Source organism: Marmota monax, unplaced genomic scaffold (assembly GCF_021218885.2).
Source record: "Marmota monax isolate L192 unplaced genomic scaffold, Marmota_monax_Labrador192_F-V1.1 WCK01_AAM20220418_F8-fsc00081, whole genome shotgun sequence".
Taxonomy (NCBI): Eukaryota; Metazoa; Chordata; class Mammalia; order Rodentia; family Sciuridae; genus Marmota; species Marmota monax.
The window spans coordinates 249,382-264,543 of NW_026695234.1; the positions used below are offsets into that span (position 1 = coordinate 249,382).

The window sequence follows — 15,162 nt, forward strand, 5'->3', positions numbered from 1 at the left end:
CCAACTGCATGAAGAAGACATGGCTGAGGAAGGAACACAGGCAGAGCCTTAGACTTTCTTTCATTAGGCTAGTCATATAGTCATGGTGCTTATGGGAAGTAGCAGAGCTGAAGAAGAGGAAAACTACTGTTAATCTGTAAGATCAGACAGAGTTTGATGAAATAGCCTTATATCCAAAGGCAAGTCTCTAAAAAATGTAAAATTATGGGCTCAAACCAAGAAAATAAAAAATAGTTTTTTAAGAATCCACATTGATATGTAAAATGCAGGTGACTGAACAAAAATATGTGCTTTGTTAATTTAGTGGTTATTCAGATCCATTAATATAAGCCTGACCCGCAAACACAGAAAGTTCCCACAATTATATGAAAATAACTTGAAGTTTAACATTATGTGCTTTGTTGCCAGATAGTCTGGGATTAGAACTTGACTATATTTCTCAAGAGTTGCATGAATTTATATAACAACACCAGTTTCATAGCATTTCTACTTCATAAGAGTAGATTAAGATAATATTTGTAAAGTGTGTGACCAATTGCAAACTCAATAATGTTTATTGTTTTGTTTCTGAATAATTTAACTTAGTGTGATTTTATTGCTTCATGTATTTTATTATAGATAAATTCTTGAAAAAAATAATAAACATGAGAATATCAAATTTACCAAAGTAACTTATTGGCTAGAGGAAAGACTACCTTGTCAACGACGGTGATAATTGCTAAAGTAATGTATAATTAGTAATTTAAAAAAATACATTTTATCATCCTCAAAAATACTATATAACACTGGCAACCAAAGTAAAAATAAATAAATTATGTATGTTAAACAAATTTCTCCACAGCAAAGGAAACACCAAAAATGAAAAAGCAATCTACGAAATGGGAGAAAAATCTTTACAAATTATATACCCTATAAAAGGTTAAGATCCAAAATATATAAGGAACTCATATAAATCAGTAGCAATAAAAAGGATAAGTGGGCAAAATCTTTAAACAGATATTTTTTCCAGAGAAGACATGCAAATTGCCAACAGGCATATGAAAAACTGTTCCAATACCACTGATCATCAGGGAAGTGAAAATCAAAACTATACTGAAATATCATCTCATAGCTATAATGGTGGCTATGATAAAAAGCCTAAAGTCTAGTCCATAACATAGAGATGTCCACAAGTATGGACTTTGTGTATGCTGGCTATGTAACTATGCATTATGTTTTGGGGGTAATGTATTGGTTCCAGGTCTTATTTTTTTAACTATGATATGTGAGAAATACAGTATTTAGCCTTACATGTAAAACCAAGAAAGGCAACTGAAGCAGGCAGAGCTGGAGGAGGCTATAGAACAGAAGAGAAAGTTACAAGCAGTGACTTCACACAATAATACCATAGCCTATGAATGTGGCCCAAAGTCTATGCACCCCAACAGCTCCTTGACAAACAGGAAGTGGAGGAAGGGGTCAGCCTGACCAACAGGGACAGAAATCTCTCTGTTAAAAAAAATAGTAACTTGATAAAGAAGCAAGAGCTGTGTACTTGTCAGAATGCATTCACCACAACAAGACTTTCTAGACACAGGAGAACAAAGGGAAGCATGAACAACGAGAGGAATATTTCTTTAACTGAATAGGAGACAGTAAAATCAGGGCCACATTTGGAAAGACTGTTTACCCATAGTACTCAGCCAATCAGGAACTTGAGGAGGGACCTTGCACTCTAGGACATAAAATGCTGATTGGATCTGATCAGGGTATGCCTGCTTCCCCTATACACCCGATCTTGCAAGACCATCATTAAAGTAAAACCTTGCTTTTTGCTATACCTTGTGTCTCTTAGTCCATTCTTTGCATTTGGACAGATGAATGTGTTTCTCCCATACTAGAAATATGTTGAAATGATACAATAACAATTATCTGATTATATTTTTCTCTTTTCTACTTTTTAAATTAAAAAATCACCCTTGACTGCTCCATGTAATGAGGGTCATCCCTGTTGCAGAGCAGGCAGAACTTTGTCAAATTTCCAAGACTCTTAAGTGGCAACAGAAGGAAACATGTGAACTACACGATCAGTCACCACAATCTAAAGCAAAAGGATCCTTACCTACGTAAAATGTGAACATCTTATAAGGTATAATAGGATTTTACTGGTCATATTATGTGAGGGAGGCTAGAAGATCTGCTGTTTTATTCATCCTGATCCCATCACCAACCTAAAATTTCTGCAGGTCTCTTTCAAGGTGAAAACTTATTCTCAGTTCATCCAGGTGGCACTGGTTATAGAGGTTGCTAAGAAGAAGATCGATACTTTCCTATGTGAAAACAATCAACTTGACCAAAAAGTGCTAGTAAAGAAGATTAGCCACTTTAGGACCTCATATTTTACACACTTACACAAACATACAGTGGCTAAAAGAGTTCAGAAGACATTTGCATAATTTCAGCCAAAAATAAATGACCTCTGCTATTTATTTCAGTCCTTGAGCATTACCCCAATAACTGTAAAAATCCAAAGTTTGTATGCAAAAAAATAACCCCACAAAAAAGTGCATATTATCAATTAAGATACATGAATAATTCCCTGGTTAGGATCTGAGATGCAAATAGAAAATTTACTTTTGAAAGACTAATAGCAAACAAATGAATCTAGACTTCAGAATATCCAGTATTAATAATAAAAAAAAAATCTTATTCTGATGTTTAGAATTCCTTTAAAAATCTGTGAAAAAAAATATTCATGAGTAGCTGGTTTCCAACATTGTTTAAAACTGAGACCTACACATGCAATAAATGTTTTGTGGAAAAATAAATTATATATTGCTAATTTTGAAAATATGAAAGGTCTATTTTGTAGCATTTACTGGCTCTGAGAATAGGCCACTTTGTCCTTCAGCTTCAACAGAGCTTTCTTCACCTCCTTGTTCCTCAGGGTGTACACAACAGGGTTAAGAAGAGGTGTTAGCACAGTGTAGAAAACAGCCACAACCCCATCCATGACGTCCCTGGAGCCAGGTCTCAGGTAGATGAAAACACAAGGCACAAAGAAACAAAAGTGCCCGCGGCCAGGAGGGCACACACTCTCCCCCTCATCATGCTGGAGTACCTGAGCGGGTAACTGATGGCCAGGTAGCGATCATAGGACATGACAGTGTAGAGGAAACACTCGGTGCTCCCCAGGAAGTGGAAGGAATAGAGCTGGGCCACACAGCTATGGAAGGAGATGGCCCCACCACCCGGGGTGGCCAGGGTCATCAGCATTTTGGGCACTGTGACAGTGGAGAACCACATGTCAATGAAGGACAGGTTGGTGAGGAAGTAGTACATGGGGGTGTGGAGGTGGGAATCCACCCTGATCACCAGCAGGATGAGGAGGTTCCCCAGCACAGTGAGAATGTAAATGACCAGGAAGAGGCCAAAGAGCATGGTGTCCAGCGCTGGAGCATGGGGAAGTCCCGTGAGGAAGAACGTTGTCACAAGGCTCCTGTTTGACATTTCTTACTCTTAGTCACTCTCCCTGTGGACATATGAAGAGAATCCAGCCTTTAGCATTTCATTGAGAACTGAGAATCCATTCTCCATGTGGCACTTGTATCATCCATTATAAGGAATTCCAGAGTTGTACTCAATTTTGCTTGTTGTAAATCTTTGGTAATGTGTTGGGATGGTCTACCATCTCTCTGTCACACAGAAGTGTGTGTGTGTGTGTGTGCGCGCACACACACACACATGCAGAAAAAAGAAAGAGAAAGTCATTATATTACCTTTGTATTGGTATGCTAGTCTGAGCTCTATTACTGTAAATTTCTATTACTCTAAATCTTAAAAAGAGAAAAGGGTTATTTTTCTCACATTTGGAAGTTTCAGTCTATGATTCATTGGTCCAATTATTTTTGACCCTTTGGCAAGACAGCCCATCATAGAACCAGCCCTTGACAAGATCATTCACCTCATGGCCAGGACACAAAATAGAAAGGACAGTGGCCTCCTATTAGGCCCTACCCCTTTAAGCTCCCACCATTTCCCAATAGTGCCCCAGGATGGGATCAAGCCTTTAATACAGTCTCCTTTGTGGGATACTTATCCCAACTATAGCAATTAATATGTAATAAGTTACCACAAATTTAGTGAGTTGAAACATACAAATTTATTTCCCACTCTTTACGTGGGTGACATCAACTAGGGCTCAAGTTCTCATCAAGCTTGAATCAAGGTTTGAACTGGAGATGTAATCTTATATGAGGCATGGGATTCTGTTACAAGCCTATTGAGGTTGTTGGCAGAATTTACTTCCTTACACTTTATGAATGATATCACACTTCCCTTGATGGTTGTTGACAGAGTATATCATGTTAGACATTTAGAGGCCACTTTGTTCTAGGATGGCCCTGCCACTTGCCCTACTCCCAGCATGGCAGGGACTTCTTTAAAGCCAGCAGGAGACCCTATCTCTGCTTTAATATGACAAAGTGTTATGTGATAGAATATAATCAATGGAGCATACTCCCATCACATTCATAAATGTCACACACACACTCAAAGAAAGGCTACTATAAAAAAAAAACAATATGTACTAACTGACATATATCTTGGAGAATATTTGGAATTCTACCTACTACATTCTATTTTTTTCTCCAGAATTCATGAGTAAAATTGGAGAACCAAGAATTTAATTATGGGTAACATTGAATGTTTCATATGTCTACAATAAATTTAAATCGAGTATCTTCATATGTTATCTGACATATGAAGTTATTAAATAAGAAGTTATTAAATAATATGATACATTAAAAAGTACTCAGTATAGTGCTTGACATGTCAAAATTGCTTAATAAGTGAATTGGGTCATCGAGCGTGGGCCCTCTGAAAATACTGCAGAATTGTTTCTGAGCTTAGAATAAGTTAATTATCTCTGTGTTTCCAGAGTCTTCTCAATTTTAAAGATAGCTCTTCAGGAAGTTTTTATATTTGGTACTGTTACTAGAGCCTTAATACTACCTGCTTATACCAGGACTTCTCTTTTGTCTCTCAGAGGAAACAAAAAAGTCAGTCAACCACTGTAGTGGGATCTGCCACAACGTTCCATAGACTCAGAAAATACGAAGCCCTGTAGTTGACCGACCCCTTGCCTCTCTTCCACTTAAGCATCCCTTATGAGGATCTAATAACATAAACCTCATATGTGCCCTCCCAGCCACAATAAATGGGTATAGAAGAAATTTCTGTCATGTAACCTTTTATCCTCAATATCTAAATATTTTCTTATATCAATTTTGTTAGGGAAAAAATTTTGCTCCATATCCATTTCTTTTATTCCCTATATTCACGGAAACAGACAAGGCTGTCATAGGAGAAGACAATTCTACCCAGTCTCTTTCCTCTTCAACATTTACCACCTGAGACAGGAAAAAAAAGAATCAATACAAGCAGAGGACATCTAACACATCAGTTTGATGTCAAGAAAAGTTGGGATTCTGTACAACTGAAATTTAGGCAGAGGTGGTTTACACTTAATACAAATTATGGCCTCCTATCAATTATGACAATATTATTTCTTATTACTAATTCATAAAAAATGTATTTACAATAGTATAATACTAATATCATTAAAATAAAGATAGTTACTAATTCTTCTGTAGTAGAGTACCATAAAACCAGTTCACCATTAGAGAGAATATATAATGTGCTCTTAGCAAAAATGTTTTCATTCACCAGGAAATATAGCTTAAATAACTTGCAAGCTGTTTGTTTTTTTTTTTAAATACAAGAATAAGTAGCAGAGACAGAATTATTGTAATCACCAAAACCAAACTCAACAATGAGGAAATTTCTACTGAACCAACATGACTTAATCGCCAGGATAACTTCATTTTCAGATTTGATGAAACATAAAAGTGTTCATCAGATGAAGTCCAAGGTAGGCTGAGGGCCAAGACACAAGGAAGCAATCTCAGCCTGGGCTGTGGGGAAGGAGGGACCAAAATTTGACTTTCTTGTCTTCTGTAACAACGCAATAGCTACTTAGAGCCACCCAATTGCTGTGCCAATCCATTCATCTATCTTTCTATCTTTTATCAAGAAAGACTAGATCACTAAAATGAGGGTGAAGTCTAGCAATGTCCAGGTAACATCTCAGTGCATGAAATGTGAAGGTAAACAAGGGATGGAAATCAGGGGAAGTAAGTGAAAGCTCCATTTGTAAGAACTCACCCCATAGGACATGGCTCATTGCAGTTGTCAAACTTGCCTGAGTTTCTCCTACAGTTTTCCCCTCTCTACATTCCCCTCTCCACATGCACAGCCTCTACTTTGCAAACTGTCATTCCAAGAACACATGCACTATGTTGAGAAAGATGGGTCCATTTTTAACCAAACCAAACCACTGAAGTGCAGAGAATGCAAACCAACCAGGCTAAATGGCAAACATGAACTTGACCTGGAGTCTCAGGGGACAGGATTACTTGTGGGTTTCCAGGTTCCCTTGATGAGCACAAAACAACAGGAAGAGCACAATGAAAGTTTTTTCATAGGCTGCACAACTCCCTACCTGTTTCTTATTTGCACTCTCCTGGGATAGTTCAAGTCTGCCTGGAACTTATTTTTATACCTCAGAGTAGGGAAATGAGACTTACCTGTCCCTCACCAGTGATGAAGAGATACTCACAATGGCTTCCTCTCAATTAAAATTGTTCAGAGTCCCTATGAGCTTTACTTGTTAGCACTCTCCTGGTGGATGTTACTCTTTCCCACCATCTTTCTATACAGAGCTACAAGATGCAAATTCCCAACTTAGTTGTTGTTGTTGTTTAGGGTCTCACACTCCCTTTTCCCAAAGAAATACCTAAAATACAGAATGATTTCCAATTGTGTAGGTAATAGATTTTATTGATGTCATTCATTGCTTTTACAAGCATTAATGAACACTTATATTACAAAATTATATCCTCTTTTATGAATTAATACTTCAGGAATTTTATTTACTATCTTTCTTTTGAGGTAATAGTTTTATTTATTTGTCTGATCTCTTATAAATTTAGGATATTAATTCATGTTTTATTGCAATGTAAAATATGGCTTTAATATTTCTTTGCTGAAGTACTTTTTGTTTGTTTATATACATGCATATATATTTTTAATGCCGGAAATTTTTTCAATTGTTTCTAATATGGTTTCTGATCTTGATATTTCACTTTAAAAAGATATTTTCTTACATAAAAGGTCTATTAATTTTCAGCTATGTAATATTTTAATGGTTTAGATAATTTCCCCCCTCATTTAAATCTTCAGTACCCTTGGAGTTAGTTTTACTTCTGATGTGATATAAGATTTTAATTGTATATATAACTTGGGATAATAGCTGTAGTTGCTTAATTATTGTCATGATTTTAGAAATTTAATTTAAATTCTCAAATGATATTCCCAATTGTTTTCTTTTTTCATATTTTCTCTGTATGTACTAATTTTTATATGGTGATCAACAAAAACAAAAAATCCTCTAAAACTTGTAATGCAATATTGGGCCAAGATTCATTTTTTCTTTGCATAATATCTCAAAACCCAAATATCTCAAAATAACTTATTGAAGAAGTCCGCCTTTCTCTACTGTGCACAAGATAGCTTCCTCATATGAATATTTATCTGTCTATATCTTTATTCTCTCTTCTGTCACATTTTTACTGGTCTAGAATCATGAAAATGCAATTGTCTCTGAATAACTATAGAGCCATAGTGAGTTTTTATATCTAGTTTATGAATCACTCCATTTTGTGTTGTTTCTTCAAGATTATCATGACCAAACCTTGTCTACACATACTTTAGGATACACACATCTGTATCAATAGAATAAAATGCTGGAATTTTATGTGGAATTTTAGTGGATCTATAGAACAGTTTGAGGAGAACTGAAATTTTAAAATACTGAGTCCCAAATCTATTAGCACATTATACTTCTCCACTTCTTCAGCAGTTTTTGTATTTTTCTCAAAACGTGTTTTGTTAATTCTATTGTCAGAGTCTTACTTACATTTATATCCTGATAAAGGTTTCTTAACCTCAGTATTGTTTATCTTTCAGGAAAGAAAAGTGTTTTTCTGGAGTAACCTTGTGCACTGCGAAATAAACTAATTAATTCCCTGACTTCTGAATACCAGGTGCCAGTACCTATGACATTCATAAATACCTCCATGACTTGACAAATGATCCTGGTGAGGCAATATTGCCTGTCTTGGAAGCCATGGCTCTAGATGTAGAATAGATATCTAACTGCCAGAAATGATAATTTCTTACATCATTTTACAGTTACAGATCATACACTATTGTTGCTGTATATAAATCCATATATGAATATTCAACATCTTAGTTTTATTTCAATTTTGGATGAGTACTTAGTTTCTTATTATTTTTTATTTAGTTCTGGGTGGACACAATTACTTTATTTTTATTTATTTATTCTTATGTGGTGCCGAGGATTGAACCCAGTGCCTCATCCGCACTAGTCAAGCACTCTAACTATGAGCTACAACCCCAACCCCTTGGTTTCCTATTTTTGCCTACTAAATATATTATTTCCATAAATCATATTTTTAATAAAGATAAAAATATATACATACATACATAGCAATAAGGAATTATCCTTAGGAAACATAACTTAACATATTGTAAGCCTTCATTTTGAGTGTATATTTGGAGTCTTATAAAAAGAGACAAACACAAAGCAGGGAAGACTTAAAAAGATTTGAACAGCTATAGCCACAGAAAAACATGATCTTTTACAACTAAAGTAGAGTAGTGATTTTGAAAAAGTGAATGTTTTTACTTCGTAGCATTTACTGGCTCTGAGAATAGGCCACTTTGTCCTTCAGCTTCAACAGAGCTTTCTTCACCTCCTTGTTCCTCAGGGTGTACACAACAGGGTTAAGAAGAGGTGTTAGCACAGTGTAGAAAACAGCCACAACCCCATCCATGACGTCCCTGGAGCCAGGTCTCAGGTAGATGAAAACACAAGGCACAAAGAAACAAAGGACCACGATGCAGTGGGAGGCGCAGGTCTGAAAGGCTCTGTGTCTGCCCTCTGAGGTGCGGATCCTCAGGATGGAGCAGACAATGGACACATAGGACAGCACTATCAGCAGAAAGCAGCCCGAGGCCACCACCCCAATGTTCACAAAGATGACCATTTCAATGGCTGAGGTGTCCGCACAGGCCAGCTTGAGGATGGGTGGAGCATCACAGAAGTAATGCTGGACCTGGTTGGACCCACAGTAGGGCAAGCGGAACGTCAGGGTGGTCTGGACCGCAGAGTGCAAGGAGCCACTGAGCCAGGTGCCCGCGGCCAGGAGGGCACACACTCTCCCCCTCATCATGCTGGAGTACCTGAGCGGGTAACTGATGGCCAGGTAGCGATCATAGGACATGACAGTGTAGAGGAAACACTCGGTGCTCCCCAGGAAGTGGAAGGAATAGAGCTGGGCCACACAGCTATGGAAGGAGATGGCCCCACCGCCTGGGGTGGCCAGGGTCATCAGCATTTTGGGCACTGTGATAGTGGAGAACCACATGTCAATGAAGGACAGGTTGGTGAGGAAGTAGTACATGGGGGTATGGAGGTGGGAATCCACCCTGATCACCAGCAGGATGAGGAGGTTCCCCAGCACAGTGAGAATGTAAATGACCAGGAAGATGCCAAAGAGCATGGTGTCCAGTGCTGGAGCATGGGGAAGTCCCGTGAGGAAGAACGTTGTCACAAGGCTCCTGTTTGACATTTCTTACTCTTAGTCACTCTCCCAGTGGACACATGAAGAGCATCCAGCCTTTAGCATTTCATTGAGAACTGAGAATCCGTTCTCCATGTGGGAATTGCACAATCCATCTTGAAATATTCCGGAGTTCCAGTGAACTTTGTTTGTGGTAAAGCTTTGGTAATTGTGTTGGGATGATCTATCATCTCTGTCACATCCATGTGCATACATACAGATACACACAAATACATAAGAAGAAGAAAAGAGAAAAATCATTCTATTAGATTTCTTTTGATGAATTATAAATTAATTACAGCCCACTAATGACATAAATCATATAAATTTATTTTTTTACCGTTTGCTAGTCATGTCATTTAGTGATGGATCTCATGGTCTCCAGGTATCAACTAGGATGCAATCTCCTGTGAGGCTCAGGATCCTATTCCCAGCTTTTTAAAGTAATTGTCATAATTTAAGTCTTTGCAGTTTAGGACGTGGTCTAGATTTTTTTGATGGTTTCAGCAGGGCACAGCAATTTAGGCTTCTAAAAGCCACCCCAGGTTCTAAGAGGTCTTAGCCACCTGGCCTTCTCAAATTATTGCAGCACCTTCTCCAAAGCCAGAAGGAGAATCACTCTCTTGTTGCTATGTCATTGTGTCATTTATTGATCACAGTCCATCACGTGACACACTGTAGTAGCAACAGACAATGTTCCTATGTTAGACATGCCATCATATTCAGAAGCTTGTGGCTCATTCAAAGATAGGTGATTAAACAGGGAGAGTACCCCAGGCAGAATGTCTTGCAAGTGGTTTGGATTCTAACTAGCAGGTTCTGTTTTCTCTCCAAGTTTCATGGGGAAATAGAGACAAAGACTACTAATAAACCCAGACAATGCTGTCATACAAGAAGACAACTCTACCAAGTCTATTTTTTGTATTTAACACCTGAGACAGAAAAAGCAAAATCTATGTGAGCAGAGGGAGTCTACATCAGCTGGATGTCAAGAAAAAGTGTTATTTTTTTACAACTAATGCAGAAATTGTTTTTTTTTTTTTGCTTAATACAAAACATTGTCTAGAGTTTATGATAGTTACTAATTCTTTTGAGTCAAACCTAATAAACTAGTTTCCGTTACGTAGAAACCGGATCTGCTCTTAGCAGAGATGAGATAAAATGTATTCTGTCTCCAAGGAACATAGCTTAAGCAACATGAAAGCTATTTTTTTTAAATATGGTATAAATAGTGGAAACAGAACTATTATAACCACCAACATGAATGTCAGGACTTCAACAGTGAAGAAAAATGTGTAACTCTGAAATATTTACTGAATCAACATGACTTAATCACCAGGATAACTTCATTTTCAGATTTGATGAAACATGCAAATGTTCATCAGATGAAGTCCAAGGTAGGCTGAGGGCCAAGACACAAGAAAGCAATCTCAGCCTGGGCTGTGGGGGAGGAGGGACCAAAATTTGACTTTCTTGTCTTCTGTAACAACGCAATAGCTACTTAGAGCCACCCAATTGCTGTGCCAATCCATTCATCTATCTTTCTATCTTTTATCAAGAAAGACTAGATCACTAAAATGAGGGTGAAGTCTAGCAATATCCAAGTAACATCTCAGTGCATGAAATGTGAAGATAAACAAGGGATGGAAATCAGGGGAAGTAAGTGAAAGCTCCATTTATAAGAACTCACCCCACAGGACATGGCTCATTGCAGTTGTCAAACTTGCATGAGTTTCTCCTACAGTTTTCCCCTCTCTACATTCCCCTCTCCACATGCACAGCCTCTACTTTGCAAGCTGTCACTCCAAAAACACATGCACTGTGTTGAGAAAGATGGGTCCATTTCTAACCAAACCAAACCACTGAAGTGCAGAGAATGCAAACCAACCAGGCTAAATGGCAAAGAATGAATTTGACCTGTAGTCTCAGGGGACAAGATTACTTGTGGGTTTCCAGGTTCCCTTGATGAGCACAGAACAGGAAGAGCCAATGAAAGCTTTTTCATAGGCTGCACATCTCCCTACCTGTTTCTTATTTGCACTCTCCTGGGATAGTTCAAGTCTGCCTGGAACTAATTTTAAACCTCAGAGGAGGGAAGTGGGACTTACCTGTCCCTCACCAGTGATGAAGAGATACTCACAATGGCTTCCTCTCAATTAAAATTGTGGAGAACCCCTATGTTACTCTTTCCCATCATCTTTCTATACAGAGCTACAAGATGCAAATTCCCAGCTTTGTTGTTGTTGTTTAGAGTCTCACACTCCCTTTTCCCAAAGAAGCATCTATAGATACATAATGATTTCCCAACTGTATAAAAATAATCATATTTTAGTGCTCTCATAATTTTTATTGCTTTTTCAAATGTTAATGAACACTTATATTACAAAACTATATCTTCTTTTGTGAATTAACTTTCAGGAATTTTTTTCATTTTTTTCTGTTGAGCTAATAGCCTTTTATTGCTTTGTCTGAACATTTACAACTTAAATTATTAATTAATTTCTTCTGTAAGGTAAAATATGTTTTCAAATTTAAATTTCTTTGCTTCTGTTGCTTTTTTATGATCTAGGAAATTTTATCAACCTATTCCTGTACTGTTTTTGACATTGGTATTTTGCTTAAGTTTTTTCTTACACCAAATATTTATTAGTCTTCATTCAAATAATATCTAGTTTTTTGAGTATTTTTCCTTTACTTCATTTGGAATTAATTTTACTTTAGGTATGACATACGGATATTTTAGATATGACATCAGGATTTTTTGCCTCATTTAGTAAATATTTTTTGTAGAAATTTGGTATAAGTTTACAACTATTATAATTTCTTTTTTTAAAGAGAGAGAGAGAGAGAATTTTTAATATTTATTTATTTAATTTTTTTTAGTTTTCAGCGGACACAACATCTTTGTTTGTATGTGGTGCTGAGGATTGAACCCGGGCCACACGTACGCCAGGCGAGCGCGCTACCGCTTGAGCCACATCCCCAGCCCTATAATTTCTTTATAATAATTTGCTTTTGTACTCTATTACTTCATGATCAAAGAATATTAGCTACAAATTTTATCTTTTAAAATATAATAATTTCAATCCAATGTATCATGTCTATGTTTAGACTCTTGTGTTGTTTGGTTCTCATGAATTTTTGTTTACTTAATATTATAAAGACTGCCACGTTTATATCCTCAGTCCATGTATATTTAATTTTTTGATGTATACTTGTGAAATAGCTATACTTGTGAAATAGCATCAGGATTATTTTTTCATCTGAGTATTCAAATAAATGAAAATAATTTATTGAAGAAAACTCTCTTTTTTTACTGTAGGTCATCTTTGTTGAATGACTGTGTTTCAGTTTATTTATGCTTTATTCTCTTCCATTTTTCTATTTGTTTAGCATGATACAAATACTACACTCTAAATGACTATAGCTCCAAAGTCAATTTTCACATCTGATGTTAAGAGTCTTCCAGTTTTGTTATATTTCTTCAAGAACTACTTTGACCATTTGGGGGACCTATTCCAAATCAAGACAGTATGCACTATTTAGTCCACATATCTAGGAAAGGAGTTTTCCACCTCAGCACTATTAACCTTTTGGACAAAAATAGGCCTTGTCATAAAGGTCAGTTCTGTGCATTGTGGGAGTTCCTCAGTATCCCTGACCTACAGTCAGTAGATTCCAATTCCTGTGACCTCAACTATATCTCCAGATATTGCCAAATTACCCCTATAAGGCAAAATTGTTCCTAATCAAAATCCTCTGGTCTATATAATTAATAGATGCTTTACTTCTTCTATTAAACCTTAACAAACATAAATCGGTGGGTCCAAATGATAACCTAAATCATTTTACATGTAGTTGTAGAGCTTCTGTTATAATTTCTGTACAGCATTTCATTGTGTGAATTTGCAACAATTTATTTTCACTCAGTGGTTAGACATTTAAAATTTTTCAACTTTTGTCTATTAAAATTAGTGTTGCAATAAATTTCTGGAATACATGTTTTTGAATATAGGTGCAGATATAAACACTGTATATTTATGAAATTTCACTTGGCAAGCATATAGTGTATATTATTTATATTTTCTTTTGGATGCACATTTAGATTTGTATACACACACAATTCTGTCAGATACATATGGACACACATACCCCCAGGAGTGGAATTTCTATATGATAAGCATCATTAAGCAGATACCTGCAATCACCTTTTCACCTGATATGACCTCAACTTCAGAACAATCCTACTGCCACTACCTTCTATTACATTTCTCTTCTGGCAGGTTTCTAGAGATCTTGAATCTCCTTCCACAATTCTGATCCCTTGACAGTGCCTTCATCCATTTCCACAAACCCAGACAAACCCCTTTCATCTCCCAGAATATTTTACCCTCTGGTCCTCTTCACTGTATCATCCTCCTTCAAATTCTGAGACTCCTTTCAATCTCATAAATCTCACATATCCTTCCCCTCCCTCCCCCTTCTTATTTTTTTTTTCATTTTTCTTTCCTTCCATTATTGGCAGCCCAACCAGGGAGCCTGCTTGGATTCCTGATAACCAGATGCCTTCCCACTTGAGAAAAAAAGCAAAAAAAGGAAAACTGAATTTTATGTAGTTCAATTAAACTGGGGAGAAACAAAATGAGATTGCTTATCTGCTAGTCCCAAGAAATGGATACAATTAACACAAACTAAAGGCAGGTTTATACATATACAAATTCAGTTATGCTTAAGCAGAAAATACGTCAGTCCTAATTTCTTTGGTTCTGTCCTCAAGATGAAGAACGTTAGGATGCAGAAAAGCAACTATCAGGAAGTTGCTTTTTAATTTAAAAGGTAGTCTGTTTCACTTCCTTCCTTCTTTCCTTTCATCCTTTTTTCCCTTCCTTCTTTTTTCTCTTTAATTATTCTACTTCAAACACATTTACTACTTGCTTATTATTATATGCCAGACACTGCTCTAGGTATGCTGTGTACCAATTTCACTTCACCTACCAGTTTTTGTGCTGAAGCCCCAAGGTCTCTGGTGCTAGAGCTGGCTATAGAATTGCCTTTTTATTTTTAAAGAGAAAATTCTTGTAAATTTATTGTCATGCTGCTGTGAAGTCCCACACATGTGCTTTTAAATACTATGCACCATTATCTCCCCAGCCTGAGAAAAACAAATTAAGCCTCAACCTCCCTGTTTCTTTCTTTTTTATTCTCTAGTTATACATGATAGCAGAATGAATTTCATTTCATTGTACACACATGAAGCACAACTTTTCATTTCTCTGGATGTACACGATGCAGTCGCACAATTTGTGCAATCATACATGTACCTAGTGTAATGATGTCCATCTCATTCCACCATCTTGCCTACCCTCATGCCCCCTCCCCTTTGCCCAATCCAAAGTTCCTCCATTCTTCCTATGCT

The 15,162-nt window shown here is 36.8% G+C and overlaps 2 protein-coding genes across 2 annotated transcripts; both read right to left on the reverse strand.

The window, feature by feature from the left end:
• Positions 1–3,012: 3,012 nt before the first annotated feature.
• Positions 3,013–3,489, reverse strand: LOC124088818 (olfactory receptor 10G4-like). The gene has a single exon (XM_046438596.1). The coding sequence runs from the start codon at positions 3,487–3,489 to the stop codon at positions 3,013–3,015; it is 477 nt and encodes a 158-aa protein (XP_046294552.1).
• A 5,330-nt stretch (positions 3,490–8,819) lies between these two features.
• On the reverse strand, positions 8,820–9,755 carry LOC124088907 (olfactory receptor 10G9). Its single transcript, XM_046438713.1, has one exon. The coding sequence runs from the start codon at positions 9,753–9,755 to the stop codon at positions 8,820–8,822; it is 936 nt and encodes a 311-aa protein (XP_046294669.1).
• Positions 9,756–15,162: the final 5,407 nt, after the last annotated feature.